At 38.5% G+C, this 27935-nt stretch overlaps 2 protein-coding genes across 3 annotated transcripts; one reads left to right on the top strand and one right to left on the bottom strand.

Moving 5' to 3' along the window:
* Positions 1-266: 266 nt before the first annotated feature.
* Positions 267-10278, bottom strand: LOC103708273. Of its 2 annotated transcripts, none has more exons than XM_008793116.4 (6): positions 9805-10278; positions 7209-7475; positions 3746-3919; positions 3551-3657; positions 2366-2700; positions 267-1225 (listed from the first exon to the last, which is right to left on the bottom strand). In XM_008793116.4, the coding sequence occupies exons 1-6, from the start codon at positions 9976-9978 to the stop codon at positions 624-626; spliced, it is 1659 nt and encodes a 552-aa protein (XP_008791338.2). In that variant the 5' UTR covers positions 9979-10278; the 3' UTR covers positions 267-623. The 2 variants fall into 2 exon arrangements, with proteins under 2 accessions (XP_008791338.2, XP_008791339.2); XM_008793117.4 differs by having other exon boundaries at positions 7209-7472.
* Positions 10279-19763: 9485 nt separating this feature from the next.
* LOC103708274 (aspartyl protease family protein At5g10770) lies at positions 19764-22235 on the top strand. The gene is made up of 2 exons (XM_008793118.4): positions 19764-20090; positions 20705-22235. Exons 1-2 carry the CDS (start codon positions 19889-19891, stop codon positions 21973-21975), a joined length of 1473 nt encoding a protein of 490 aa, XP_008791340.2. The 5' UTR covers positions 19764-19888; the 3' UTR covers positions 21976-22235.
* Positions 22236-27935: the final 5700 nt, after the last annotated feature.

The raw sequence follows: 27935 nt of genomic DNA, 5'->3' as shown, positions 1-27935 counted from the left end.
TACCATGTTTACCACTAACTAGGCCAGCTGCAATGGAAGATCTTATACCTTGCTGAACCTCTTTGCTAGTTCGTGACAGCAGTAGCATTAGCAGCAAGAAGCATGGGATAACCGAATCTACCAATCAGCATAATCGTGCATCATTTAACCTCGCCACCATTATAACTAGCAGTAATGCCTTGCTACCGTAAAAATGCATATTGAAAGGAAAAGCACAGCCCCCTGCATGGACATCGTAGTTCATGCATCAAAGATACTAGAGAGAATTGGCAAGCGACGTGAACAACTTCTATGTTTATAATCTTTTCGAGTCAAGTGGTGATATACACCAGAATCTGAGCACTAAAAGGAGTACTAGAGTAACACAATCTCATTCTAAGATTCTGAGCATAAATTTACATGAAAACAAAGCTCCTAAAGGATATATTTTCACATCAGCATACAGAAGAAGACTCCAGCAAATTACAACAATATCTAATGACATGACGTTTATGAGATCATCAACATTTGAATCCTGACACCACCTACACTTCCCTATATGCACAACTACAGAGAAAGAGAAGGGGGGAAGGTTGGGAAGACTTTTTAATGCAATTTTACATGAAAGATTTTGAGTTGAGCAGTTATCTGGCCTGGTTTTCAGCATCTTCTGAAATGTTGAACAAGAACTGAGGCAATGAAGCAATGCGAGGAAGATGCATCAGCAGCTCTCCAAATGATTCTTTTCTGGAGATGTTCGCAGGCTGCTTGCAGCCAGGAGAATCATTAGCCTCTCCCTCTGCCGCTGGAAAATCAAACAATGGCTTCCTCTCAGATGTTGACCCTGCTCTTGAAGTATTATCAATGACATCATCACCTACAGCACTGTCGCCACTGCTTATCTGCAGGTTTTGAGCTGTACCAGCATCCTTCTGGATCAGACAGCAAAGAGAATTGACCCTCGACATGAGGGATTTTTCATCAGAAGCAGATGAAATTTGGGAATCACTGAGAAGGTATTGAGTTAGCTCTTCCAGCATATCTTTGGTTGCTAGACCGTCACCAGATAATAATGGATTGCCAGAATTAATCTGCTCGGATATGCAATGTCCTAGATGGTTCACTAAATCGCTCATGGACATGGATGGTCGGATTCCAGGCACTTTGAACTGATGCCAGCGCCCAGGATCCTTGAACTCTTCAGTTTCACTAGTAGGATTATCTTCAATCACCCGAGTGTCCATCACTGAAACAGAAATAATGTTAAAAAGCAAGAAACTTGGATCACTCTTGACAACATAGTTATAACACAGGCAATCTATCAGCTGGACATACTCCAGATTCCACAAATAGGGCACCAACTTACACAGCTCATGAATATCTATGAACTGATAAAACTAATGCAGAAACTAATCAAAGCTTTGAAATCAACCAGGGACTAAAGGGGAAAAATAAAGCTTTTCTTCAACACATGTCAGCACAAAATCAGCACATATCTGGTGATTAAAAAGGCAAGCAAAACCATATGAATAACAAAAAGCACTGAAAAGTAATATGACATACAGATATAATTAAATACCAAAAGAGAAAAAAAAAAAAATATAATAAAGAATAAACAGAAGTGGACTTATACAAAGGATTAGCTTCAGCCTCAATGGACAAAATCAACTATGCAAACTCATATATAAACTATAAATAAAGTGGAGACATCAAAATTTCTATGCAAGGAAAGTACCACTTATAAAGAATCACCACAGTACTCACAATTAATCGTTTGAAGAAAAAAAAAAAGAAGAAAAGTTTGGCTTAATAGTAGTCAAACAAAAAAAAAAAAACACAGATAGATGAGTTGAAAAAAACCATTAACGAGAAGGCTTAGATGAGTTGGAAAAAAAAAACCATTAAGAAGGCTTTCACCAGCTCCAGGTCTGACCAAGAGTAGTCCAGATACAAAATGTAAAATCCATTTTAACAATGATGCTTTTATAGAAAACAAGGTGTCCATCATGGAGACTATCATAATCATAAAATGCTAAAGAATTACTGGTCAATAAGCATCATGCTCCAATATCCAGGTTCGAACTGATATACCAGCATCTTTTGATAAGATTTTTGGAAAGTTTTTCATTCTGCTTCCTTTTCAAATTTCACAGGCATTTATCCTTGGAGACGGTAAAATAAAATTGGTCAGGTAAACTAACCAGGCAACAATTATGATGATTGTCTGTGTGAAAAAATGAATAGTTTTTCTCTTTTTTTTTTCCAATTCTCCTTCAACCTAAACCAAGAAGAACAACACATACATGACACAATAACACACAAATGCATGAATGTTTTATGTACCTATGCACACCGTACTTGTTACGAACTGGTACAGGCAGGTTACCTGAGCTAGGTGAATGAGTGTCCAGTGCCACAACATCTGCTGCCCTACCAATAGCATCCTGTACGTTATTCTTAGTGGATATTGATGAACCAGCACGAGGTGATCCAGAATCTTGAAATCCTTTCATTGGGGATCCATAAGCATCCTTTAGATTATCAAAACCATGGCATTTAGATTCATCTTGGTCCTCAAAAACAGAACATCTTGGTTCAAAGTATGGATTTTCTAAAATAATATTCGGCTGCTGACTCAATGCATATAGACGTGGATCACATTGGATAAGCTTCTCAACATGCTTGCTTAACAAGCCCTGACAACACTGTAGAAAATGCCTCCTGAAAGCAGTGGTTTCACATCAAAATCATATGATATTCATTTTTGTGAGGAATTCGCACTAACAAATCAGACAGAGACATGAGAAGGGGGAAACTAGAAATGAGATTTCTTTTGCTTTAGACCATTCAAAGATTTTGCACAAGCTGCATTGTATGTATATCAAAAAGAAAAAAAATGAAATAGGTGAGATCCAAACAACCTTGCTAATTTACTTTCAACCAAAAAAAATAAAACCAGTCAAGGTTCAGCCAGAGGCATTTAACTTAAAAAACAACAGTCACCAACTAAAAGCAGATGGGCGTACAAACACAGTTATAGTATTCTCTGAATTATTGAAAAAATCGCAAATTATTCTAATTTTTCTCTTGGCCAAATGATTCTTCGAATACTTTCTGAATACGAATCAATCCAGAATTATTCAATCATTCTCAAATTATGCACGAATTTTATGATTTATAGGCAAGATATTCATGACTAGTTTAAAATATATGTATTTATGTCACAACATAATGATACCATATATTGTTATTAGCAATGATTTTTTCTTGTGATCATTTGTTATCCTTGCCTATTTAATATTTTTTATTAAAAAATTTACAAATATTTTAAAAAAGTCATTTTTTTCAACTTTACTATTTTTTTCTGACAATTATGTCCTCGTTACTCTAAAGATGTGTAAAGTAGCAGGGAAAGAAAATATTAATGTACAGAATCCAGTTTTTATGAACAACTTGACAACATTAAAATATGCAATAAAATGTTTTACAACTTACTTTGGAAGCCTTCCAATTACAACAACAATAATAGGGACTTCAAAGAATTAAATAACATAAGAAGATCTGATTTTACCTGTATATGCTTGCTTGCCCACCAGTGAAATCTGAAGTTGCCTGCCACAGAGTATGCTTCCTAGGCTGTGGATTAGTCTCTCTGAAGAAAAGCGGCTGCCTACCCAACTAAGAAAGAAAAAAAAAAGAAACATGTTAGCAGAGACGAAAGTGCTGAAGCAATTTTATGACATGTACTGGTCCCAATTAAACTTACCACTACATCCAAGGTCCCTGGTCCATTTTCTGGGCAAGTTGCCTTCAAGGCTGTGATATCTGACCATTGGATCTCAATCTTGTTCTTTAGACCACCATCAAGAACTTCCCACACAAGCTTGTGCTTTGCAAAATAGCACTTTGCTACTAAATCGCCTTCATATCGTGATGCATACTGTTTTAAATAGAATCAGTCAGTTTTGTTCTGAGCCCAACTACCTTGACAAATTAAAAACTCACAAAAAAGAGTTGAGTATTTAAGATTCATCCCACCCCACATGATGACCGTGAGTGGTTTTCATCCTATACCATGTGAAATGAAAATAAAAACTGACTTTTCCAGAGTATCCAACCAATCACATATCACTGAAAAACATATGGCAATAATGGGATACAAGAGTGTTGGAATGGCTCTCTGCATTAATATGAAAGAAATGCCAAGGATTATAGCAGCATGGCTCTGCATATATGTCTATACTCTAGACAATTTATTTCATTGTCAGTTTTCAAAACAGCACATAGTTAACAGAATCAAAAATTTTAAATCAAACCCTGCATCCAAAGCATGAGGATGTTGAGACAATTCCATTGTATGGCATTTTCCATGAAGCATGGAGATGGATATGATACTGTTTCAAGATTTGCTGCATGGGACACAGCAAACCTTGAAACAGTAGGATAAGAGATGGCAAGGATACAAATATACATATATTTACACATGCATGCATGCATGCATGCATGTGTCTGTGCATTATATAGCACCTATGAAGCATAGTGAGCTATTAATAATGCAATTCATGGTTTAGCATTAACATCCACAAAATGTATCATTCAGCCATTACATACTATACACCATATTTATACAATAATATCAATATCACAAACTCCAATATTAACACCTCATTATTAAAGGCCAAGATTTTTGAAAGGAAAAGAAAAGGAAGATGGGAGGATGAAAGAAAATGATGACCTCCCCTTGACTTCTAGAGGCATTGGGAAACTATCCCGGGTGTATTCGAGAAGTATCAAATGCCTTCTTTAAATATAAATTTAATTTTTTAATTTAAAAAAAAGATACTTAAAATAAGTATGGACAGGTACTGCAAGTACCTAGGAAGTATCAATATGTTGATATATATTTGATAAAGATATGAATGCAATTTAAAGTATACATGCTTCCCAGGCCACACTGTAAAGTGTTTGAATAGGATGGGATATATTTGCATGAAAGATCAAATCATGATACATATGGCTTTAAATGGAAATAATGACGAAGGCAGATCAGGGGTGGCAAAGCCCATGGCCCTCCCCTGAAGTTTGAATTCCCTTAAATGTAATATGTAGAAGACCAACCCCATCCCTCCCCCTTATTTAACATGCTGCAGATCTAAGGTGGCAATAGGGGTGATGGCCCCCTGCCAAAATAATTGAATTTCCCTTAATATGCAACTGAAGCAACCCCCCCCCCCCTCTTCTCTCTAAAAAAAAAGGAAAAGGAAAAAAAATAATTTTGCAATTCTATTTAACTTTAGGCTCAGCTTCATACTTCTGGCTAGTGAATTCCCTAGAATTCAAGTAGTTAACGATCACAACTCACTACTCTAAAAAGTTAACATTTTTAAAATTTTAATAGATTCTGATCCACTCATCTGTGTGGATTTCCACACATCTTTTAACTATCATCCAGTGTCCGCCGAGCCGACCGAATCGGTGTACCGGTGGGCTCCGATACGAGTTCGGTACTGGTTGGAACAAGTGCCGAACCGAAACAAAAAAAAGGGGCAATGCGCATCCGCGTTTTAGCCACAGGGTGGCATTAAATGCCCTATGCGGCTCTGCGTGGGTTTGCGCTCGCACGCGGTGCCGCGTGGGCTCGCTGCCCCGCACAAGTCCCCGCGCGTGGGTAAGGAAAACCTTTTTTCTTTTCTTTTTTTTCCATTCCCTTCTTCCTCCTCCTTCCCAAACCCTCTCCTCCTCTTCTTTCTTCCCCTCTCTCCTCTCTTCTCCTCTCTTTCCCCCTTCTCCCGAGAACCGTTGAGAGGGCCGTGCACGCGTCAGGGTGCTTGGGAGGGGGTCGGCCCGAAGTACGTCGAACCGTCTTCTCTTTCTCTTCTTCTTCCTCTCCTCTTTCTCTTCTTCCTCTTCTTCTTCCTCTTCTTTCTTCCTCTTCTCCTCTCTCTTCTTTCTTCTTCCCCGCTTGGTTCCGGCCCTGAACCATTTTATGTGGCTGTATTATACCAATGAGGGTCAGTACCAGTACGGTACATACTGAACCGGCCCGTACCGGCCGCACCTACATTATCCTCCACATAATTAAAAGATTATTTTATTTGAATTACTTACAATTCCTATAATAAATAGGAAACTTCTGTCGCATACTTGTTTTGGTCTATTTTAAAGTGAAATTGGAGGATTCATAGGATGGCAAACCCCAGTCCTAAAACTCTTGCAAATAGGGAAGGCAGAAGAGAGGACTGCTCTAATCCTTCATGTATTCAGAAAAGCAATTGGGAAAAGAATGACATGCAATATTAGAACTATTTTTGTCACCATCTACATGTCTTCACAACCAATTCCATTGTTCAGATCTAATGAATTGACAACACCAAATAAGAGATGTGTTCACATTGATCTAGTAATGTAGCATGTGCGGTTCTCTAGGAGCGAGAGCAAGACCATCTTTTGATCCCATCAGCAATTACCTTGAAAATTAAAATTTGAGAACAATGAATACAAGGTAAGTGCAACAGGTTTATCTTCTTAATATCTTTGGCATAATTATTATCAAATAAATTTATATGTTGGGCCCAGGAAAAGATGAACTGGATGTGATTTGATAACAAAAAATGTGTATAAGAATGTTGAATTGACATCATGAGGTCATTGTCCCTTGCACAAGATTCATAACTTAACACATGATTTTTTTTTCCTGATAAAAAATGCAAACTGATCAAACAGATAATTATCTTTTATAACATCTATAGATAGTCCTTGTTTGAGTCTAAACCTATTTATGAATTATAAAATCCAAATTTAAACATTATTTGTACTTTGCACTATATGTCATAGGTAAAAGTACTTTTTAATTTACTCCTTTTTCTTTCCCTAAACTGTCCAAAGTATAGATGCATAAAATAACTAGTATGTTATCTGATTCTCGACATATACCTCCCATAAAAAAAAAAAAGGATTCTTGACATATACCTATAGAATGATCAACATGCCTTTAATTGGTCGTTCTCAACAATGATTATCATAAAAGCTAACGAAGCAGAATCGAAGATGAGTTCCTCAAAGATCATATGCTTGAGTGTACTGAAATTACAAATTCAATCATAGACAAATTCTGCTGAACAAAAGAACATCAAATGAAGTTAAAATAAATATTTTAATACATTTTCTATTCACAAAAAGTTCATTGTTTAATGTTTGTAATCTTCATCATTAAACATGGTTAAGATTACCTCCCAAGTCCCTATTCTTAAAAGGGAAGCAGGAAAGTTTGACGCCTTCATCTTTTCAGTTGTGGCTGAAGCACCAGCTGACCTAGCATCCTTCTTTTTTCCAACATCAGAACTGCTGCTGCTCGTATTGGCTTGAGAAAGCCTCATTTGAATCAAATCCAATAAAGAAGGGCTCTTCCTCAAGCGCAGACCCAATGGACTTGGCTCATTAAGTAAATTATACTGCAAATCCTGTGGTGGGACCACACTTGAACTTGTGCCCCACTGCTGCAAAGCATTAAACCACGAGCACAAATTAATGTAGATAATATTAATGGACATAAGATCTAAACCAGGTCACACAACTAAAGAATCATAACAAACCGCTGATTATAACACCTACCAAACTTGCCTTTTTTTTATGTCCCGGTATAGTATCCGGACCCACCGCATTCTGCTGCACCCCCCTTCCTTAGCCAAAGGGATATATTGTAGAAGGTATATGATACCGGGTGATCATCCAAAGATTAAAAGTAATTTGGGTGGAGGTGATGAGATCACCATGTTCGGTTGCACCATAGGGATCTTACATGGTAGTGATCCCAAATAATTCTCACTCCTCAAATCACCACCTAACCTAATGATGGGATATCTATCCTTAAGGTCAGGTATTCAAGATTACCCCAAGGCATTAATCTTGTGCTGAAATTTGAGGACAAAATTGCCCCTCAGTCCAACGACAAAAATTGGTATATCAACATACCATTAATATATTATATCAATATTATATTATATTGATATTGTATATATTATATCTATGATATATGATATTATAGTATATTACTAATTATATTATTTTTACACTATTATCCAATGATATTTTTCAATTATAGTAGAAATATATTATTGGACTTTATATTATATAATAAATTTGTTTAATATATTATTATATTTGTCTTATTTTTAATCATTACAAATATTATTTAAAATAATATATTATAGTATAAATAAAAATATTAATCATATAATAACAATTAATATATCTTTATAGGATTAATAATTTATAGTACTAATAAATATAGTTTTTGGAATATATTAATATATTAATAAATATTTATCAATATTTTATTATAATATATTTTATATGATTAATAAAAATATTTTTATGGAATATTCAAGGATAGTTTTGGTACCATAAGGTCAGTGATCTTGAATTCCCATGAAATACCAAATAAGTTACTCATGAATATCTAAAAATCTTTAATCACTGGAATATAGCATATCAAACACGGTAATCTTAGATCATCAAAAATCATATTATACTAAAATAAGGATCACTAGTAATGTAAGATCATTGTGATGATCCCATTTGGATCACTAAATGCCACCATAGTCACAGCCCCATTTAGGACCCATTTTTTGGGGTAAATATTATAAAAAAATTGGTCAACTTTTCCATTGACCAACTTATTGGTCTTATGCTTCTCTAGATGGATAAGTTATTTTTCTATAGATAACATTTGTCCATAAAATAGGAGGAAAATTTTACCCAATTAGAAGGTGGGTAAGTCATTTCCTAGGAACCAAAAAAATAACTTTTTTATTTTATTCCTAAAATACCTCTAATCCTATAATAATAACATAATAATAATAATATATTACATTTCAAATATATAATAATATATATCTATATTGTATATTATATATTATGTACTATGTAAAATGTAATATAGATAATATATTTTGTATATTATATATAATGTACTATATATTATATAACATCATATAATATACTATTCTTATTATTATATAATAATATGTTATTCTAATATAAGATTATTGTTATAATATTACTCTATCATTATCTACCATAAATTATATATTTTATCAAATTATAATTTAGTATAGTATTATTATAATACAAGATCATATTATTATATCATATTATATTATATACAATGATATTTATATAATAAAGAGTACTACGTGTAAATATGGATACATCTTAGCAACTTACCCCTGCAAAAGAACATATATAACGGATTCCAGAGCCATTTTCTAATGCATATTCTATAAAGTGTTTTCCTGTCTTGCATGGGAAACATTTATCTAGGAAGGTAAAGATTTTCAGGTAAGTTTAGGGGGAAAAAAAAGAATATACTTATCCAAGAATGATGCTAAGGAATGAATTCTTCAGACAAAAATAGATGACGTTTAGCAAATTAAAGAAATTATCCATTCTCTTCGGCCACTTTTCACTGCCGAAGGCAAAAGATGAGGGTTTTTATTTTTCAATGACTATGAGACCACAATCCATCAAAACAGCAACTTTCTAAGCAAAACCTCCCAAAAATAATTGTCATAAAAAGAAACACAGAGAAAATTGGAACTATTTTCCAGCTCCTCCAACATACTAAGAATTAAAATAACCTGCTTTCCCGCACCCCAAAAGCTCCCAACAATGGAGTTCTAATCAGGTCGAATCGAATATTAGTAACTGGGAGGGGAGAAGAACCCCAACAGAAGAGCCTGATGAATAGCCAGGACTTGGACCTTATGAGTTATAACCAGCTGAATCCAAATAAAAGATCAGAGTGGGAGAGAGAGAGAGATTTACCTGCTGAAGAGGAACATCCGTCTTGGATCTCTTGTTTAGAGACCCATGCTCCTCATCCAACGGGTCTTCGAACTCCAACTTCACCGGCACCGGAGGAGGCGGCGCCGCCGCCGCCGCCTTGCCCGGCGGCTCCGATTCCGGCCGGAGGTTGCCGAAATTCGCCAACTGAACCATCAAAAAACCCCAAGAAATCAAGGATCAGCAACCAAGACCGCTCAAAAACCAGAGAGCACGACTCGTCGCGATCCGCCCCTCCTTCTACTCCTCTCTCGTCGGCGACAAATCCAAGAAAACCCTGGAAACGAACAGCGGGGAGAAACGCGAGCCGAAGACGGCTGTGGAGGAATCGGAATCGGAGAAGGTGGGAAGGAATTGGATCTCTGGGCTTTCACGCGAGGACGAAATAGAGAGGGGAATGGAGGGCGTGTAGAATCCGCGAGGTGGGGCGAGAGCTATCTCTTTTTTATTTATTTACTTTTTTACTAATCGGAATGGATAACTATATAGCGGGGCAAAAATTGTTAAGCGGACTTGGACTTCGTCGTCGCGTGACGAGCTGGCCGAAGTGCGTTGTCCGCGTGCCACGCGACTGCTGCGCACGTGGCAACGCCGGGGACGTCAAAATTACGGAATTGCCCGTAAGGCGGTTCCGGCGCCCGTCGCTTTCTGCTGCGCACGTGGCAGCGCCGGGGACGTTAAAATTACGGAATTGCCCGTAAGGCGGTTAGGCCTCCGTCGCTTTCGATGTTTATGCGGCGATGGTGAGGAGATGGAGAGACCGAAGGAGTGAGGGGCTTTCGGAGGTTACTTTGGGTCACCGTGCTGGAATTATTTTGTGGATGTGGTCGTGGAGGTGCAAATTAGCCAAAGCTGTCCATTCTCCGCCTGGATGCCCGGTTTGTATGATAGTTGGCGCAATGAGGTTAGCATGGAGAGGGAAAAAAAGATGGATTAGTGGAAATCACCATAAGAAGAAGATCTAGTGTCCTAGTTTTTAGAGGTTCAATAACCCCTTTCTTCTTATTATTATTTTTCTTCTTCTTCATGGTAAAAACGGCAATTCATATAGTTCTTATGTAGATACAATCTGCCAAGTCAAAAGAAATAAAATGACACAAAGAAGAAGCAATCTCAGCGGCACTAGTCCAGATAAACTCTCCGAAGTATCGAGCAACGTAGGAGGCAACCCAGTCGGCAACTCTATTCGTCTCCCGATACACATGTGCAGCCTAGAAGGAATCCATCCTCTGACCAGTTTGCGAGTCTTACAAATCAGTGGTGGTCGTCTCCATATCAATCCACTTCACGTATCCAAACGATTAATATAGAAGAGTCCCCCTCGAGGTACACCTTATCTGCATCAAGTACCCTCCTCACATAGGAGATGCCCTCCTACACTGCCCGAAGCTCCGCCCTAATGGCAATCAAGCCAGGGGTGCGCCGACCTTCCGCCACAACCAATCTGCCATGGTGGTTTCTAATATAAATCCTACTCCTCCATATGCTCCTTCTGCCAACATGCCGCCATCGAAGTTAACTTTGAGATGACTAAGAGGTGAAGGTTTAATAACCTTTAAGCTCTCTAATGCGTTGAGATTTTTGTAACCATTGTTGCCTAATTCTTCCACAGGTTCAAGTTGTATATTTTGTGTCATTGCTTGAAGGAATAATTGATCTTCCTTTATAATGTCGATCGTTGGACTACATCTTATACAGAAGGCAAAGCACTATAACCTATTTTTTCCATCCGCCTGCATTGATCTCAAAGCAGTTAACATGCAGTCTAACAGTTACGTCATGAAAGAGGGTGGACTATTTTTTCATGCGAAAGATACAACCCAACCTTTGTTCCGCGCCCTTGCTATTTCATACTTAAACAATTGGTTTCTAAAGAAAGGCTTATTTATGATAGTTCGTTTGACCATATAATCAAATTGGATCTAGAAGAATATTTAATTAGCTCATGGAACATATGTTCAAGCTTGACTTGTTTAGTAGCTCAAAGATATTGTTATTAAGCTAAATTAAACTTTGTGAGCTGTTCTAGCTCAACAAGTTCACAAATCTTCAATGAAATTGGAGCTTTACAAATTTTATAATCGAACGAGCTCAATAAAGCATGTTATCAAGCAGAGTTAAAACTCAACAATTAGAATCAAATCACATTGTTTATCTGGAAAAAAAAATCATAAAACCGTATTGGCTTTATTTACCATTTGTCTCTGGGTTCCCTAATAGGTCAATCCAAAGTAAAATAACTTAACTCTAGTTTGTTTTATTATGGAATACACTACTTCATTCAATATGATGAAATATTTTACTCTGGATGAGATGAAAAAGTTAATTCACTTTGGTTAAAAGTGCTTTTATTCTATTAAACCTTTTTTTCATTCTAAACCAAAAACAAGAATGACCGCCGAAGAAAGGATTAGACATGAGCCAAATATATATTTTACAACACAACTATGGATAATTGAGAGTTTATTATATAATAAAGTATTTTTAAGAAAAAGATACCGCATATTTTCGTATTTTAAACAAAATTTAGGTGGGTTCCTCGACCTTCTTATTACCTAAAAACTGACACCTTACATGGTCATGTCGTCGAAATGATGCAGCATTGGATCCTAAGCAATACGATAGTAGCCCTAGTTAAAATTAATTAGCAAAACAAGTATACTCTATTGTTTTTAACACAACATAAATGCTCGAGTTGCTATTAAAACACATTGCAAAATCAAGCACTCCTCAAAATACTAAGACCAATTTATTAGCCATAGCAAATTGAATAGGATACATGAAATGCAATAGAGTTTAGTTAATAAATAGTAACTAAATTCAACTTACTACCTCAAAGAGAAGTGAACAAAAATAATAACCTAATGTTTATTCTATAACCATATCTATTTTGTATTGTACATAAAAGGGTAAAAATAGAGCGGATTACTCACAGGTAAGCATGGATGCAAGACCAAGTGCACAGAGACAAATAAGTTACTAATTAGATATCTCAGGACGTATGCAAAGCCATGACGAACAATAGAATAGAAGAAAAAAACATGGAAGTCATCACGGCCAAATCTATATAGATAATTTGCTTCTATCGTGTAATCTCACTTGTTAATATGGCTATCTTCCACTTAAAAAACAAGTGTCTATATGTATCAAGTTATATATATGTACAAAATTACATGCGAGTGCAAACTCTCATGCATATATGTGCATATATGCATGTCTAAGCCCTCTCTCACACACATAGTAAGTGAGTGAGTGAGTGAGAGAGAGACCAAGCAGACATTCAACCAACAAATGGAAAAATCAAAATTTTTTTATGACCTTTGCCCTTGAAGAGCAAATTTTCAAGCACAAGTTGTTTGGCTAAAGAGAACAAAATGTAACATATTTATGAATTGATTTATTTATGTCAAAATAACTGCAAGGACAAAAAATTGGAATATTCATTCTAGATGAAGTATTTTAAGATGAATAAGAAAAATAGACCAATATGAAGCAAAAAGCTGTAGAAGAGAACACGGAACTGTAGCCAGCTCGACGCAATTGAGCTTGGACGCTAATCTTATGTATATATAGTAGAAAAATTTACCTGTAGGTTGGTTGAAACACGGCTTTAGATTTAGTCTTGCTATGCTCGAGCAAGTTATACTGGGATTGACTCGAGTAATCCATTATTCAACTCAGCTTGGTTTGACTCATTTGCATCGTTATATACACACAAAATAAAAGTTTGATGTTATGATACATCTAGCTAAAATATCGCGCGCTATGAATAGTTATTGCTATAATTATTCTAACTTTAACATAAGCCTATAGCACACAATTCTTCGTAAAGTTTTAATATCCTATTTGTACCATGTTGGATTAGATTTCGCACAGTTCTATATATTGAAGGCATTTAGGGAAAGGTGGTCCATTATATTATGTTCTAAAAAATAAAAATTATAATTATATGGTACCATTGTCCGTGATCTACAAGATATTTTGATACAAACAAATTATATTCAATTCCAAGAGGAAAGAGAGAGCAAAAGGTCCCACGGGAGCAGGAGATCTGTGCGGATGTTTCCCTCGTATTTGGAAGGGATTCCAATCAGGCAAAGATTCGAACATTAAGATTTCCACCAACCCTGTCTCTATCGCATATCTTTAAATTAGCACCTGAATCCAATGGACAGCACTGAACACGCGGGCATGTGTAAGAGGGAAAAAAAGGGCAATTCGGTCATTGGTTGCCAGCTGTTCGGCACTAGGAGAGAGAATATAAAGAGCGGATAAGTCGACGTGGGGACCACCAGAACGAGACGAGAGGAGCCGGGTCCACCTCGGGCACGTGTGGGGCCCGGTTCACGAACCTTCCGGCTTCGCCTTGGGGCGCGTAGTGGGAACGAGGCGGTGGGTGGAGCGCCGGCAATCTGTGGGCGGCTGACACGTGCGCGCCGATCTGGATTCCGGCTCAGCTTATGGATAGACATTGGATAAAGTAGGCAATCTTTGTCTGGACCCAGACTCCAAAACTAGGAGCACCAAGTGACCAAAGGCAATGACTCCGGCATGGAACATTGCATGGGTATAGGAGGGGGAAAATCCATGGGAGGGTGATGCAATTTTCCTCCGTGGGCGCGCCACTCAAACCAAAATGGCAAAGTTTTTTTTTTTTTTTTTTTCTTGTTCATTGCGTCTGGCACAAAAGATATGAGTTCAACCACGCCCTTATTCCAATTTGTAGACGAGCTTCTGCTCAATTAACCCTGCAACCTCAAAAATTGTCTACACTATATGCACTTTATGGCCGCATGTATGAGAATTCGTGTGGGCATATATTTAATTCTATATTGGTTATTCGCTGGGTAGGTATTGAGTACTTGTACAGGATCAAGCAACTCAAATAATATCTTTTAGCTAGCTATTTTGGATAAAGTCTTGAATTGTTATAAATTGTATTAGAACAAATCCGGCATATTACTTATGTGGACTAGAGGACACTGTAGCATGTTTCCTAGTTCCACTAAGGCTGATCACGGGCCAATCATGGTATTTGTAATTAGATTTTAATAGATTTGAATCCTTAATCTGACGAGAACGTCAAGGCTCGAACGGGAGGAATATGTGAGGACTCGTGCGGGCGTGTATTTAGCCCCATATCGATTATTTGCTGGATAGATGTTGAGTACTTATACAGAATCAAGAAATTCAAAGAATGCCTTCAGGCTAGCCATTTTAGATGAGGTTCTGAGTTATTACAGTATGTATCACCTTTCACAACTGCTTGTTTATGTATCGAGATGCATATTTAATATATAAAGTCTACGAGAACAAGCAGTTGTGACTGGTGACTTGCATGACCAGTATACAGTATAGAAAATAATTTCTTCTACAACCTTCCAATTCTTTCTTTTCTCAAAATGGACAAACATGTGCGCATATATATATATATATATATATATATATATATATATATATATAGAGAGAGAGAGAGAGAGAGAGAGAGAGAGAGAGAGAGAGAGAGAGAACATATCAGAGACTGCTAATAATTTTTTTTTCTAATATAACAAATATTTTCAATTACTTATAATAATGTTAACACGAACACAATAAGATAGTAATTACAAAACCGGTTACTAACAATTTTAGGCTATGTAATGATATAATTATCTTGATTTGCAATAGTTTTTAAAAAATATCAACCCACTTTATTTTAGTAACAAGCAATTCACTTATGCTCTAAATTCTGATTGTCCTTTTGAAATTGTTAATGAAGACAATCAATGAAAAATCAACAATAATGAAAATGGTTTGATAACATTGCATAACAACAAATTGAATAAAAGAAGTTTATAGAATCATTGGCACCAGTCATTTGTATGTGCAAGACCTACTAATCTAATATTTTATAAATTATCCAACAAAATAGCTGGTTTGCTCTTCAAGCAAAAATACATCGATCTACAACTCAACCAAACAGACTAATTACAAACCTTATCTCCCTCACAACCATCTCTATTGCGACTCTGGTGTCCTCATTTTTTTTGTTTTTATTTCTTATAGTTTTCTGTCGGTGGTGGTTAGGGAGGTGGCCCGCAACCCATCACATGAATTCCCTCGGTCATAACCAAATGATGGCCCAAAAGTGGGTTAGATGTATGACACGTGTGGCCCGCTCGGGCAACGGAAATTGATAGAGTTGGTGGCTCAAAGCCCGAAGTCATTGGGAAGTGGATTTGGATTGGGGATTTTGTCATTCCGCTGCTTTCGAGGTTTGAGCCACAGCAGCCACCAGGGAGAGGGCCAGAATGAAAGGCACAAATCACCCTAAAGTACTACTTCCAGCTGAGTCTGAATCCTGGGGAAGTACCACCATCCACCAATGCATGTAACGGATGAGTGAGTAGGTATAATGAGACACATATGTCCCAATATTGGACAATATTCCATTCATCCGTTTTACGCAGTGTATCAGCAAAAGATACAATTGGACTTCTCCAATTCAATTGGATAATGCATTGGTGAGCGATTGGAGCTCTCAAATCCAATCATGAGCTAGCTCTTATCATGCTTTGCAGCATTCTTACACTGCATGCATCATGTGGTCATGCACCACCCAGTGATTGAAGAGCATTTTATTCATCAAAAGAAAATAAGTTGATTGGCATGGTGGACTATGTTAGTACATGCGGTGTAGAGTATAATTTGTCCTCTTCCTCATATGAACAGGGCATAATTGGACTACTAGAGAAACAGAAAATTCATCAGTAGTCCACCTCCCACAAGGCATTGATCGACGATATTCTTTGGTTCTTAGAGAAGAGAGGATTCATCTATGCACTTTTAGTACCTCAATGCTGAGGAAGGCTAAAGGTGGAAGCTACTTGCAATAGTCTAACTACCCAATCCAATTTAATAATGACATGCATCATCTAATTAACTTGAGCCAGTTCGGGTTGGAAAATGTTGACCAAATAAATATTGGGTTATGTTCGGCTCGGCCAAAATGTTGTAAAATGATGAATCAAAAATTTAAACCTAAACCTCGACTTATATTTAAATAATATTTTTATTGGAAAAAATATTACTTTTGGCACATGTCAAATGCATGCAATTCAGCAACAGACATTAACAATGACATGCGGCCACAAAACGGCATGCAAAGATTTTTGGTTTTTATTATGAGAGCTAAAACCAAGAGTTATGATCAAAATTGTATTAAAAAACAATCCTAACTTCTTAAACAACTTGGTTTAATCGGGCCTAACTCAGCCTAACCAAATAGTGCAGTGTGTAAAAAATGGGGTTGGATAAATTCTTTTGGGGCCAGATAGAGGTAATGGTGGGTGGTCAATTGATTGAGACGGCGTAATTGGGCTTTTCTCTCGATCCAACTTGTCAAGTCGCATCCCAAAAGAATAAGAACAAAAATCATGTGGTCGGAACTGACGTAGGATGACGGGCAGAGCAGTGAACGAAGGCGGAATCATTCCCCGGTCTAACAACTCAGCTGTAGACCGGGCCTGTGACAACCGGCCACATAGAGCTACAGCCTCTTAAATAAGAAATAAAAAAACAAACCTCTCACCGCTCCATACGTACATCGCATCAGGGATTCTTGTCAAAAAAAAAAAAAAAAAAAAGGCTAAGATGGTGGGAAGGCCGACATTTGGTATGGCGGCATGATCTTGGCATCTACATCCACTGCTGCAGAACATCCATAAGTTGATGATGACTTCTGTATATCGGAAGATGAATAAGGCTACTGATGGGTCGCCTCTTTCGTTGCCTACTACTTTAATGGTGTTTTTTTGGAGAGCTACGAGATTATTTCACTTCTTCTACATCTATTTTCTTTTTTCTAACATTCTTAGATGTACTCATAGTAGAACAGTATGATCTATCTGAACTGAAAAAAAAGACTACCGAATTGTGATGATAATGTTCGGCAAAATTTACATGAATGAGTCCTAATGGCCCAAATGGATCCTGACCTGTGAGGATCAAGCAAAGTGGTGCTCAAGATTGGGCGAAGTGGTGCTTGGAGAGGTCTCGAGCGGCCAAAGTAGCACTTGGAGGGGTCTCAAGGGGGAGCAGAGGTGAAGCAATAAAAGAGAATCCATGCTAGGGTTTGCTTGGATTTCTTTTTTGATTTTTTTATTTAGTAGGCTATAGCTCCATGTGGCAGGCTGCCATAAGTCCGGTCCACAGCTAACTTGGTAGGCTAAGTTTCCAGGAAAATAGTTTCTCCCAAATGGACTCAAACCGGATGTTGAGGAAAAAATCTACAAAGGTGGATGACTCGTCAGTCGTCACTCGCTACCTCCCCTATATTCTGAACATGTCAAAAGCCCTAAAAGACTAAAATCTTGTAAATTCTTAAGAAGTGATAGAAACCATCAGTGTAAACAAAAAGAATGTACGAGGAAACAGAAATAATTAATATTGGTACCATCATGACAGCTAGCAACAGCTGGCCACACTAATCTTCCATGTAGATTGCTGAACTAGTCATAGAATTCATAAATAATTAAATAACAAACCGTGAGTCAGTCAAAGAAGTTGAGTATTTTTGTTTAATTCTAAGAACCATTCAGCCAATAAAACAAGGGTGAATAGCATTGACCATAAAAATCTTTGAATTGTAATCTTCAACATACCCAAGTAATGGTATCAATTATGACCTAGACAAGTCAACATAACTGATTAAGAATGGTAGTTTACTATGTCCCATCAATTTTTCAATTTGGTCCTACAAGAGCTGATTTTACCCGATCCATAGCATATCTGAGATGGATACGGATAATGATAAAATCTATCTCCAACCTGAGCCGAATTTCTATAATTCTTTATGGATCCCCTTCTCAATATAACAAAAATAGATTTATATATAAAAAAATGATATTTGTTCTATCCAAGCTGTCCCATCTAACTCTGCACTTTACTCATTCCATCCCATCTTAACGAGGAAAAGAATAAGATGACTGTACTAACACTGATGGCCAAAATAGCCATAATAGAAAATCTAACTGAAAGGCATAGGGACGAGCCACCAAGGTGGTAGCCTAGTGGTAAGGAGGCGATAATTCCGTTTAAGTTGCTTAAATTCGAAATGCGCAGGCGTCGATAAAATTAGGAGACCGGATGCCCCACATCCGGATGGCTTGCTGGCGGTTATGCTTTCCTTTCATTTGTACCAAGATGGCGCTAGGGTGACGTACCCACACGTGAGGCGGTGAGCCCACGGGTCGGAGAAGGCACGCGAAACCTGCGACCTGTATCGAATATTTTCTGGTGGAAGAAGGGCCCAGTGGGGGCTGCTACGCGGGTGGGCTGGTCCCTTCCCCTCCTTTTTTTCACCAAAAAAAAAAAAAAAAAAGGCATAGGGATGATTGTGCAAGATGAACTCCAAATTTTTCAGTATAATTTATAAAAAAGAGAAACATAGATATGGAAGTAGAATCATAAAATTTGTTCTCTCTATATATGTACAGTATATAAACAGGCTAAATTGCCAGGGTAAAGTATGTTTTTATCAGATATGGATCCGAAACCAAAATTCTCTGCAAATTTATCTTTGAATTAGTGCCCCAAGCATGAAGTTTACATGTTTGTATCCAGCCTGGGATCTACCGGTCAACTCTGAAGACCATTAGCTCAAGTGACCAGATGTCATGTTAGTAGCAATTATGCACACAATCTAACCCTTCTTCAAGTACCCTTCATAATATTATTATTGTAGTCATGTATATCATGTATCAAGATATAGGAAATACCAAAATACATGGGCATCCACCCCCTCTGGTGCTGTAACCCATGCAAGAAGCAAACAACCGGAAAACCAAAAGAAGCTGAGGCTTAGCTGACTCTGGTTCGAGGGGCAAGCCCGTGAGTCCTTCAATAATTTCGCACTCTCAAATGCCTCCAAAGCGCCAGCCCCTCCACCTTTGTTTTCATGCCAAACTCCACCACACCCGAGAATCTCTTCATTCACCAAACAACAACAACACCCCCCGCCCCCCACCCCCCTTCCTCTTTTATGCAGATGTCACGGTTTTTGCTCTCCTTCCTCTGATGCTCTACAATGGCGGGTGCAGCCACACATCTTCCTTCTTTCTTGTTCTCTCTCATGCATCATCATCATCATCTTCTTCTTCTTTCCCTTCTTCTTATCGCCACTTCTGTTGGTATCGTTCATGGCCTTGAGGAGAAGAAGATAGTAGCTCTACATCAGCTGCTATGGGAAGACAAGAGCACTTCTCGAATTAGTTCCCCACAAAGAACAAGTAATCTTCAAATCAAACCAGCTATTTAGATATTCTGAAACTTAGTCGTCTTACTTCAAAAAAAAAAAAGAGAAAGAAGTTCATTTGTTGTCGTACTAGTCATGTTTAATACTAAAGATTTATTTAACGAGTCCGATCTATTTTGAGTCTCTGTTATTATGTTATCAGATATAGTTAGTAGCTTCTTCTGTCTGCTTATGCTAGAAATATTGGCATCTGTGGAGAATTTTACCAGTGAGAGAATAAAAGAAAAGCCCCTCTGCCTTCAGCTATTCATAAATTCTAATTAAGATGCTTCAATGGGCTATCAGAATATAAATAGTCTTTTCTTCTCTCTACTTCTACTAACATGCTTTCATGGATTTAAGTACATGCTTTCAAACGTTCTCATCAAATTTGGGTCCTTTCTATTCCTTCGATTACAAATAGAACTTGTATCTTTTTCTCTCTGCTTGCACTAGTAAAATGGGCTTCCTTGGAGGATGTTATTGCTCTGTGAGACTGTAACTTTAGCTTCTCATATTCAACTCAATTCTTGCTAACACTTCCTACCGGTCCTTTAAGTCGAACAAGTTCTTAATTCTCTTCTGTTTGTTGGAATCCATTATCTACAGGAAGAGAGAAGGGTGCAACAGTGATGGAAATAAGGCACCATTCTCACTACTCGGGGCATATCGAGAGCTACAATGATTACCTTAAGAAGCTCCTAGTTTCAGATGAAGCTCGGGTCTCATCTCTCCAGTCACAAATCAGTAATGCTGCCTCCGGCGAGGTTTACAGAGACTCATTGCAAGCCCAAATCCCTTTGACCTCTGGAGCCAAGCTCCAGACTTTAAACTACATTGTGACCATAGGGCTGGGGAGCAAGAACATGACAGTGATCGTCGATACCGGTAGCGACCTCACCTGGGTCCAATGCAAGCCTTGCTTATACTGCTACAACCAAGAAGACCCACTCTTCGACCCCTCGACTTCTTCTTACTACCAAGCCATCCCCTGCAACTCAACAACCTGTGACTACTTGCGAGCAGCCTCTGGCAGTACAGGCGTCTGTGGTTCAGATCGGTCAAGCTGCAACTATGCACTTAGTTATGGAGATGGTTCCTCCAGCCGTGGTGTGCTAAGCCGGGAAAGGATCGATCTCGGTGGCACGACTGTGGAGGGCTTTATATTTGGCTGTGGCCAAAACAACCAGGGGCTCTTCGGTGGAACTTCAGGTCTAATGGGGCTGGGGAGGACTCAACTCTCTTTGATATCTCAAACTCATGATCGATTTGGAGGAATCTTCTCATATTGCTTGCCTACAAGGTTGTACAATTCATCAGGCTCCCTAGTACTCGGTGGTGACCCTTCAGTTTATAGGAATTTCACTCCAATTTCATACACTAGAATGATCTTAGATCCTCAGCAGGCACCATTTTATTTCCTCAATCTCACTGGAGTGGAAGTTGGAGGGGTGGCTCTTCAGGCTTCTGGGTTTTCTAATGGCAAAATTCTTATAGATTCAGGAACGGTGATCACACGGCTTGTGCCTTCAGTATACAAGGCTTTGAAGAGTGAATTTGTGAGACAGTTCTCGAGCTACCCTTCGGCACCGGGCTTTTCAATACTGGACACCTGCTTCAATTTGTCTAGCTATGAAGAGGTGAGGGTCCCAAAATTGAGATTGGAATTTGAGGGTGGCGTGGAGGTGAATGTGGATGTCACTGGGATCTTTTACTTTGTTAAGAAGGATGCTTCTCAAGTGTGCTTGGCAATTGCTAGCCTTTCATATGAAGATGAAGTCGGGATCATCGGAAACTATCAGCAGAAGAATCACAGGATTGTCTATGATACTGTGAACTTGAAAGTGGGGTTTGCAGAAGAAACTTGTAGTTATAGTTGACAGATTACAGATAGAATTATGTGTTGAATATCCGAAACCTCTGCATGGTATTCTGATCATGGCTGGGTGACTGTCAATATCTTTCTTAAGCTTGATCCTTTTTAGTTACAAGAATTTTGGATAAGGAAGAACTGCAGAGTAATTGGATGTATTGTTAGTGATTTCTGAAATTCTGTATCATGGTTTATATATTCAAAACAATTGTTAAACTAGTTCATTGTGATATGTCCTATTTAAAGGCCAGAAAATTTTGTTTTCCACTGATTGCATGTGAGTTATAGAGCTGCTAGAAGTTCCTGATGTCATAGAGTTATAGATGAATCAATAGCTACTATGGTACAAACTAAAGTTCTGAAACTAATTTAATAAGCATAGAAAGACTATTGCCCTGTACTGGATACAGGTATTGAACTGATACTTGGTATAGGGGATATATAGAGTGTCAGTATACTGAGTCGACTCCGTATCAAGCATATTGGCACTATACCAACATGGTACCTGTATGGAGTTCTGGTACCGAGATTCTGGACCTTGATTAGAATTCTAATGGCTAAAAAAATTAACCACATGCTACAATACTAAACACATGATCAAAAACAAGTGACTTTTGGATGGAGATAAGGACTTTCTTCTGGTTCAACTGTATTTAACTCAACAGGCCTATCTCAAATATCCAGGGTTGTTTTTAAGAGACATGTTTCTTCTAAGTTCTACTAGTAAATGCTATGCTTACCATCACTGCAAGTCATTTGCAATCAAGATTCGCCGTACCGGTACCGAACCCCGTACCGGTGTCGCACTAGTATGGGCGTATCGAATGTCGGTACGGTATGGTATGCGGTATGCCAGGCGTACCGATATTGGCGTACCGATACCGGTACCCATCGGTACGGGTACGGTACGTCCGGTACCGGCCAGTACCGACCGGTACAGCATACCATGTTTGCAATCCTTACGACTTACATTCATGTCATTTAAGAGACTCAGGTATCGCTCACTTAAAATCACTTCACACATCCTGTTAATACGCGGTTGAGCCATTGGATGGCTAGTACACTGGAAAGAGTAAAAGTGGGCAACAATTCAGTTGCTTTCCATATGAACAGGATTACTTCTTCATTAAGCAAAACTGGCAAGAAGAATATGTTGTTTATAAGTGAGCGGATCCATTGGTTTGCTTTGCTTTGATATATTTAACCTAACCTCCCTCTACAAAACCAATTAGAAATATGTTAGTAGAAAAAGGATGTCTGAATAATATGAAGATACTTTCAGCTGAGAGGTTCCCAAAGCTAGAAAGAAAACAGGCTCTAATGCTTACTTGACAGTAGAAATCTACCACAGCAAACATAATCATTTGATATTCAAGCTTCTTTTGGACTAGAAATCCTAGCCAAAATACTAAATGTCACCTTTCCAAGGGCCCTTACCCCTTAGACGCATGTTACAACTTCCAAATAAAATAAGCATCATGAAACATTTAGTAGAAGAAGCATAAAGGGGAGAAAACAATTACAGAAATTTGGTTGACACAACTTGTGATATTAAAAATCAAGCAAATGCTCATTCATTCTGTTGTTCTTAGCCATAGGTTTTAAACCATCGACACTGACAACTACTATAAGCAAGTAGATAAGTTGCAATTTATATGACAAATATAGGTAACAGCATCTTCAAAAATATAATTTTGAAATGCTTCAACATATTGTGGTTGTTTTTAGGTGGAACTATCCTTTTTGGGCAGTGAAAAGACCTTTTAAATAGGACCATGACAGGGTAGCACAATTCATTTATACAATGACTAACATAATGAAGAAGATTATGCCTACCTAAGTCTTAGTTCCTTTCCCTTCTTGCAATTTTAGCGCACAATCTTTAGTTACCAAGGGACATGGATCAGGCACCATATGAGCCACAAATGAATCACAATATGACAAGCCTAAAGAAAGCCTCAAATCTTCATGAGCCCAAAATAACTTTGGTATTGCAACTTTAATCAGCATACCATCCTAAGAGAGCTACACTGAACCAATGGCCCAGATTGATGCCCTTGCACCAAATGAAATCCACCAGCATAAAAATAAATTGTACCAACCAGAGCTCCACATCTTTCATGTTACTGAGCTAACCTTCAAATGGACAAACTGTTAGCCAGAATGCCACCTTCTTCCTCGTTTCCTTCTAATGCCCTGCAGCATTTCCTCGAAGATTCTAAGCGACATTATTCTTCTCTCTGAATTTTTGCATTTCGTTCTTGCTCTTTTGGCAACAGTTTTAAAGAAGCTGCTTCAAAACCTCCCTTTTAAACCCCTCCTCTTCCCATAGAACTCGGTCCCGGTTTAAAGACTGATTCCTTTTAACGTCCTTGCTTTCAAATTTATACCTTTAATTCAAAAATCGCTTATTTCCACCAGATTCGTGTCTTTGATTGGATTGGAGCGAAACAGAGCAACCTGTTTCAGAGTTCCACGAAAAATCCAACTTTTTGACGCAAAACAATTCCGAGGCCAGAGCAGATAAAATCGATAAAAGAATTCCCCCTTTTGAAAGATTCAACCTTCCTGAGGACAAACACGGAGGAATTCAATTCATAAATCCATGAAAATTTTCACCTTTTGATACAGAATTCGGACATTCTAAGGCCAACATAAAGGAACCTGTTTCAGGGTTCCATGAAAAATCCCACCTTTTGGAACAAGAACATCCAACGTTTCCCAGTCCAACTCCGAAAAAACTTAGCTCAACAGTCTCTGGGCTCATAATAGAACCTACGCCATCCTCTCCAGTCTTCGGAAACAAGGAAAGCTTGTTGAGGGAGTTGGAAGTCCCACAAGGATTGGCTTCAGGTATCTCTCTACTTCCCTCTGCATTGGTTCCGAATGGTAGCAAAGGAGATGAACTGGAGTTTCGTGTATGGAATCGTCTCTGTACATGGGATCAGCCAACTCCTGGGTGGCTCCATCCGCCGGGTGGCTACGTGGGGATCTCTTCACTTCCATGGACAGTGAATTCCTTGTGGGGACTTCTCAGTAGTATTCTTACAGTGGCTGGATGTAGGAGAAGGCCTTACTTTATTTCAGCAGGCAAGCTTCTTTCCACAACTCACTTGTTACCGTTAATTCAGTTAGGATATTTGTATTCTATTAATTTCTCTCTTTGGTCTTTTTTTCTGAGTGAAGTATTCTATTTGTTTATTGACTTGACTGGGAGTAGGCATGATCCAAACCTTATCCATTTGAGTAGTGGGTCAAGGGCATGGTCCAAACCTTATCCATTTGAGTAGTGGGTCAAGGGCATGATCCAAACCTTATCCATTTGAGTAGTGGGTCAAGATTTTAGGCTAATATGTAATCCAACTAGAGATTTATAGTTTTAAGTTTTGCTGCATTTAATTTATTTGGAATTTATTAAGTTTCATGATGGTTTTTCCCCTGATGTGGTTTATAGGGTAGAATTGAGTGGCTTTGTATTTTGGTTGGCAAAAATATGATCTATAACATCAGCAGATTTTCTTTTGTTTTCTTTTTTCTTTTTTTTGTAAATAACCTATACTTCCAAATGGAGACAATTCAGAAAAGGTCATATTGTTTCACATTATTAGTTCATCTATTTGTACCCGTATTATTATAGATGCAAAACAGAGTTGACCAATTCTAACTAAGTGAAGCCTAGCTTTTTATGTGAAGCAAGCTTTCTAGCAGTGTGGTGCTACTGTGGTCGGTCCTTCTCTCATGTTTCTTTTGTTCTTAGTCACATATGCTTGATCATTTTTTTTAACCGATAAAGAATGCTTAAATCATATTTCTCTCCTTTTTTTTTCATTTTCATGTGTTTATGGTTATACCTCTTTCATATTCCTTCAAGATGTATACATTTCTCCTCTTTTATTGTTTGCAACAGTGTTGGTTCTAAGGTTAGGAATTACGCATTTATGAAAGCAATAATGTACACTTGATCCTGTGGCTCTATTGTAAGAGAAGCATAATGAAAAAAAATGTGGGCATCTACCTTTTCAAGTCTTTCATTAACTATATGCGTAATTGATATAGTTTATATTTGTGAAGCATCACTTATCTGATTATTTTAAATATAAGGATAACCAGCCACCTTTTTTCCCAACTTTTTCTAGTGTTAGCTCATAAAAATTATTATTTGGCATATACTGCTATTTAACTGTTAGATCTGTTATTGTTGTCGTTATTTTTTAAATTGTTTTCTTATGACTCTCATTCATGTTATTCTAGGTTTTTCCACTCTTTTTGTTAATCAACTTGTCACAAATTTTTATCTTCTCCTAGTCAAAACTTTGTGACACTTTGTTGCACAACCATATCATTTCATAAGTTCTCGTCTAACTTATGCATAATTAACACAATTATTAAGCCCTACCATGGCTAACAAAACACCCGAGAATCACATAGTCATCTCACCAACTTATCTTCCTCCCTATTGGATATGTGGGCATCTATTAGCCATCATTTGTGACTAGTCCTCATTTTGCTTGTCACTTCTTTAAGAAATTAAACTCCATGCACTTCCTTATTCTATTTCAACATTTTTTTCCCTGTATCGTACTTAAAGGGGGGTCCTTGGCTTGTTAAACATTCTAGCTACATTGATATTTTCAGTTCGAATGGCATTGAAAGAGCTGTGCATGCCAAATTTTGCATATAGACAAGCAAGATTGTTATAATTAGCTTTCATTATCCTCTATTAATACAAATTGCTACTTAGCACACGCCATGTCCAGACTTCTTGTCATCAGAATTATCAGGAGCTGTTGCAAGCAAATCACACAATATGGGCAACATTAAAATGTTCAGGAGTTTGGAGGCCATGTGTATGCATGTTCACATCACTTGCTTTGAACCAGAACATGCAAGGAATGTTCTGTTGGTCTCAGGAATGCTAGATTCAGTTTCAGTACTACATCTGAACTTGAAGCTTGGTGTGCTGGACCATCTATTTGTTGGGTTCAACGAGAGTGTTTCTCATTTTCAGCTGGGCTCAAATTAGTTTAGAGCTGGAGCATCCACCTTTAATCTATTCATTTTTTTTAAAAGAATAATATACCCGTAATCTTATCATTTAAAATTATATAATTTCAATATAACATTATGAGATACGGGCTGAAGTGCGTCCTCTTTTGGGAAGAGCCGGAACAGAGGATCGCGATTGCGATCCTCTCCGACTTCTTCGGGTGCCACCGGGGCGAAGGCGCCGTGGGCATCCCGCGGCACCCCCCCTCTAGCCAATCCACGGCCAATCCGCGGCCGCGGATTTCGCTCGGCCGCCGCGATTCACGCGGCGGAGAGCCGTTACAAGGGGGTGATAAAAACCCCCTTCCTCTTCCTTCCTAAGACCACCTTCAAGCCCTCCTCCGTCTCCTCCGTCTCTCCTCTTCCTTCCTTCCTTCCTCCTTTGCCTGGTGACCGGCGTGCCCTCCCGGCCGAGCGCCGTCCGAAACTCCGTCGTGAGTCTCCTCTATTTTGAGTTCTTCTTCCTCTCCGGAAAGCACCACCGCCGCCACCGCTTAACCGCCGAATCGAACAACCGCGGCCGAGATCTCCTTCCCACTGCCTTTGTCGACTACCGGTAAGCCGTTTTTGCCTTTATTCCATGCCAAATAGCATGCTTCCTTCCTCTGCTTTGGCCCCAAACCGAGATCACTCGGTTTTGCTTCGACGCTTGTCACCGCAGCAGCCGCTGGCCGCCACTGCAGTCGGCCGGCCGTCGACCAGGCAACTGCCCCCGGCCGCCTAGGCTGAACCCCCCCCCCACCCCACCCCCCCAGCCGGCCCCTTCTTCCTCCTCTCAGTCTCCATCTCCCCTGTTTATGGGGAGCTCGGTGAGGAAGAAGGCCCACTGTGGGCCGTGAGCAGTATGATGGGCCATTGGGCCCTGTCCATTGCAGGCCAACTTAGGCCGAGTTCAGATCCAAGTCCGGAACTTGAACCCGA

The sequence above is a fragment of the Phoenix dactylifera genome, chromosome 1, assembly GCF_009389715.1.
Source record: "Phoenix dactylifera cultivar Barhee BC4 chromosome 1, palm_55x_up_171113_PBpolish2nd_filt_p, whole genome shotgun sequence".
NCBI classification, from domain to species: Eukaryota; Viridiplantae; Streptophyta; class Magnoliopsida; order Arecales; family Arecaceae; genus Phoenix; species Phoenix dactylifera.
The sequence above is the reverse complement of the archived record's forward strand: the minus strand, read 5'-3'. Positions and strand labels throughout refer to the sequence as shown.

Coding starts and splice junctions, on each gene's coding strand:
- LOC103708273 (XM_008793116.4), bottom strand. CDS start 9,978: ATGGTTCAGTTGGCGAATTTCGGCAACCTCCGGCCGGAATCGGAGCCG. Junction 7,476..9,804: donor CGGATGTTCCTCTTCAGCAG/GTAAATCTCTCT, acceptor AATGCTTTGCAG/CAGTGGGGCACAAGTTCAAG. Junction 3,658..3,745: donor CAGGGACCTTGGATGTAGTG/GTAAGTTTAATT, acceptor TTTCTTTCTTAG/TTGGGTAGGCAGCCGCTTTT.
- LOC103708274 (XM_008793118.4), top strand. CDS start 19,889: ATGGCGGGTGCAGCCACACATCTTCCTTCTTTCTTGTTCTCTCTCATG. Junction 20,091..20,704: donor TAGTTCCCCACAAAGAACAA/GTAATCTTCAAA, acceptor CATTATCTACAG/GAAGAGAGAAGGGTGCAACA.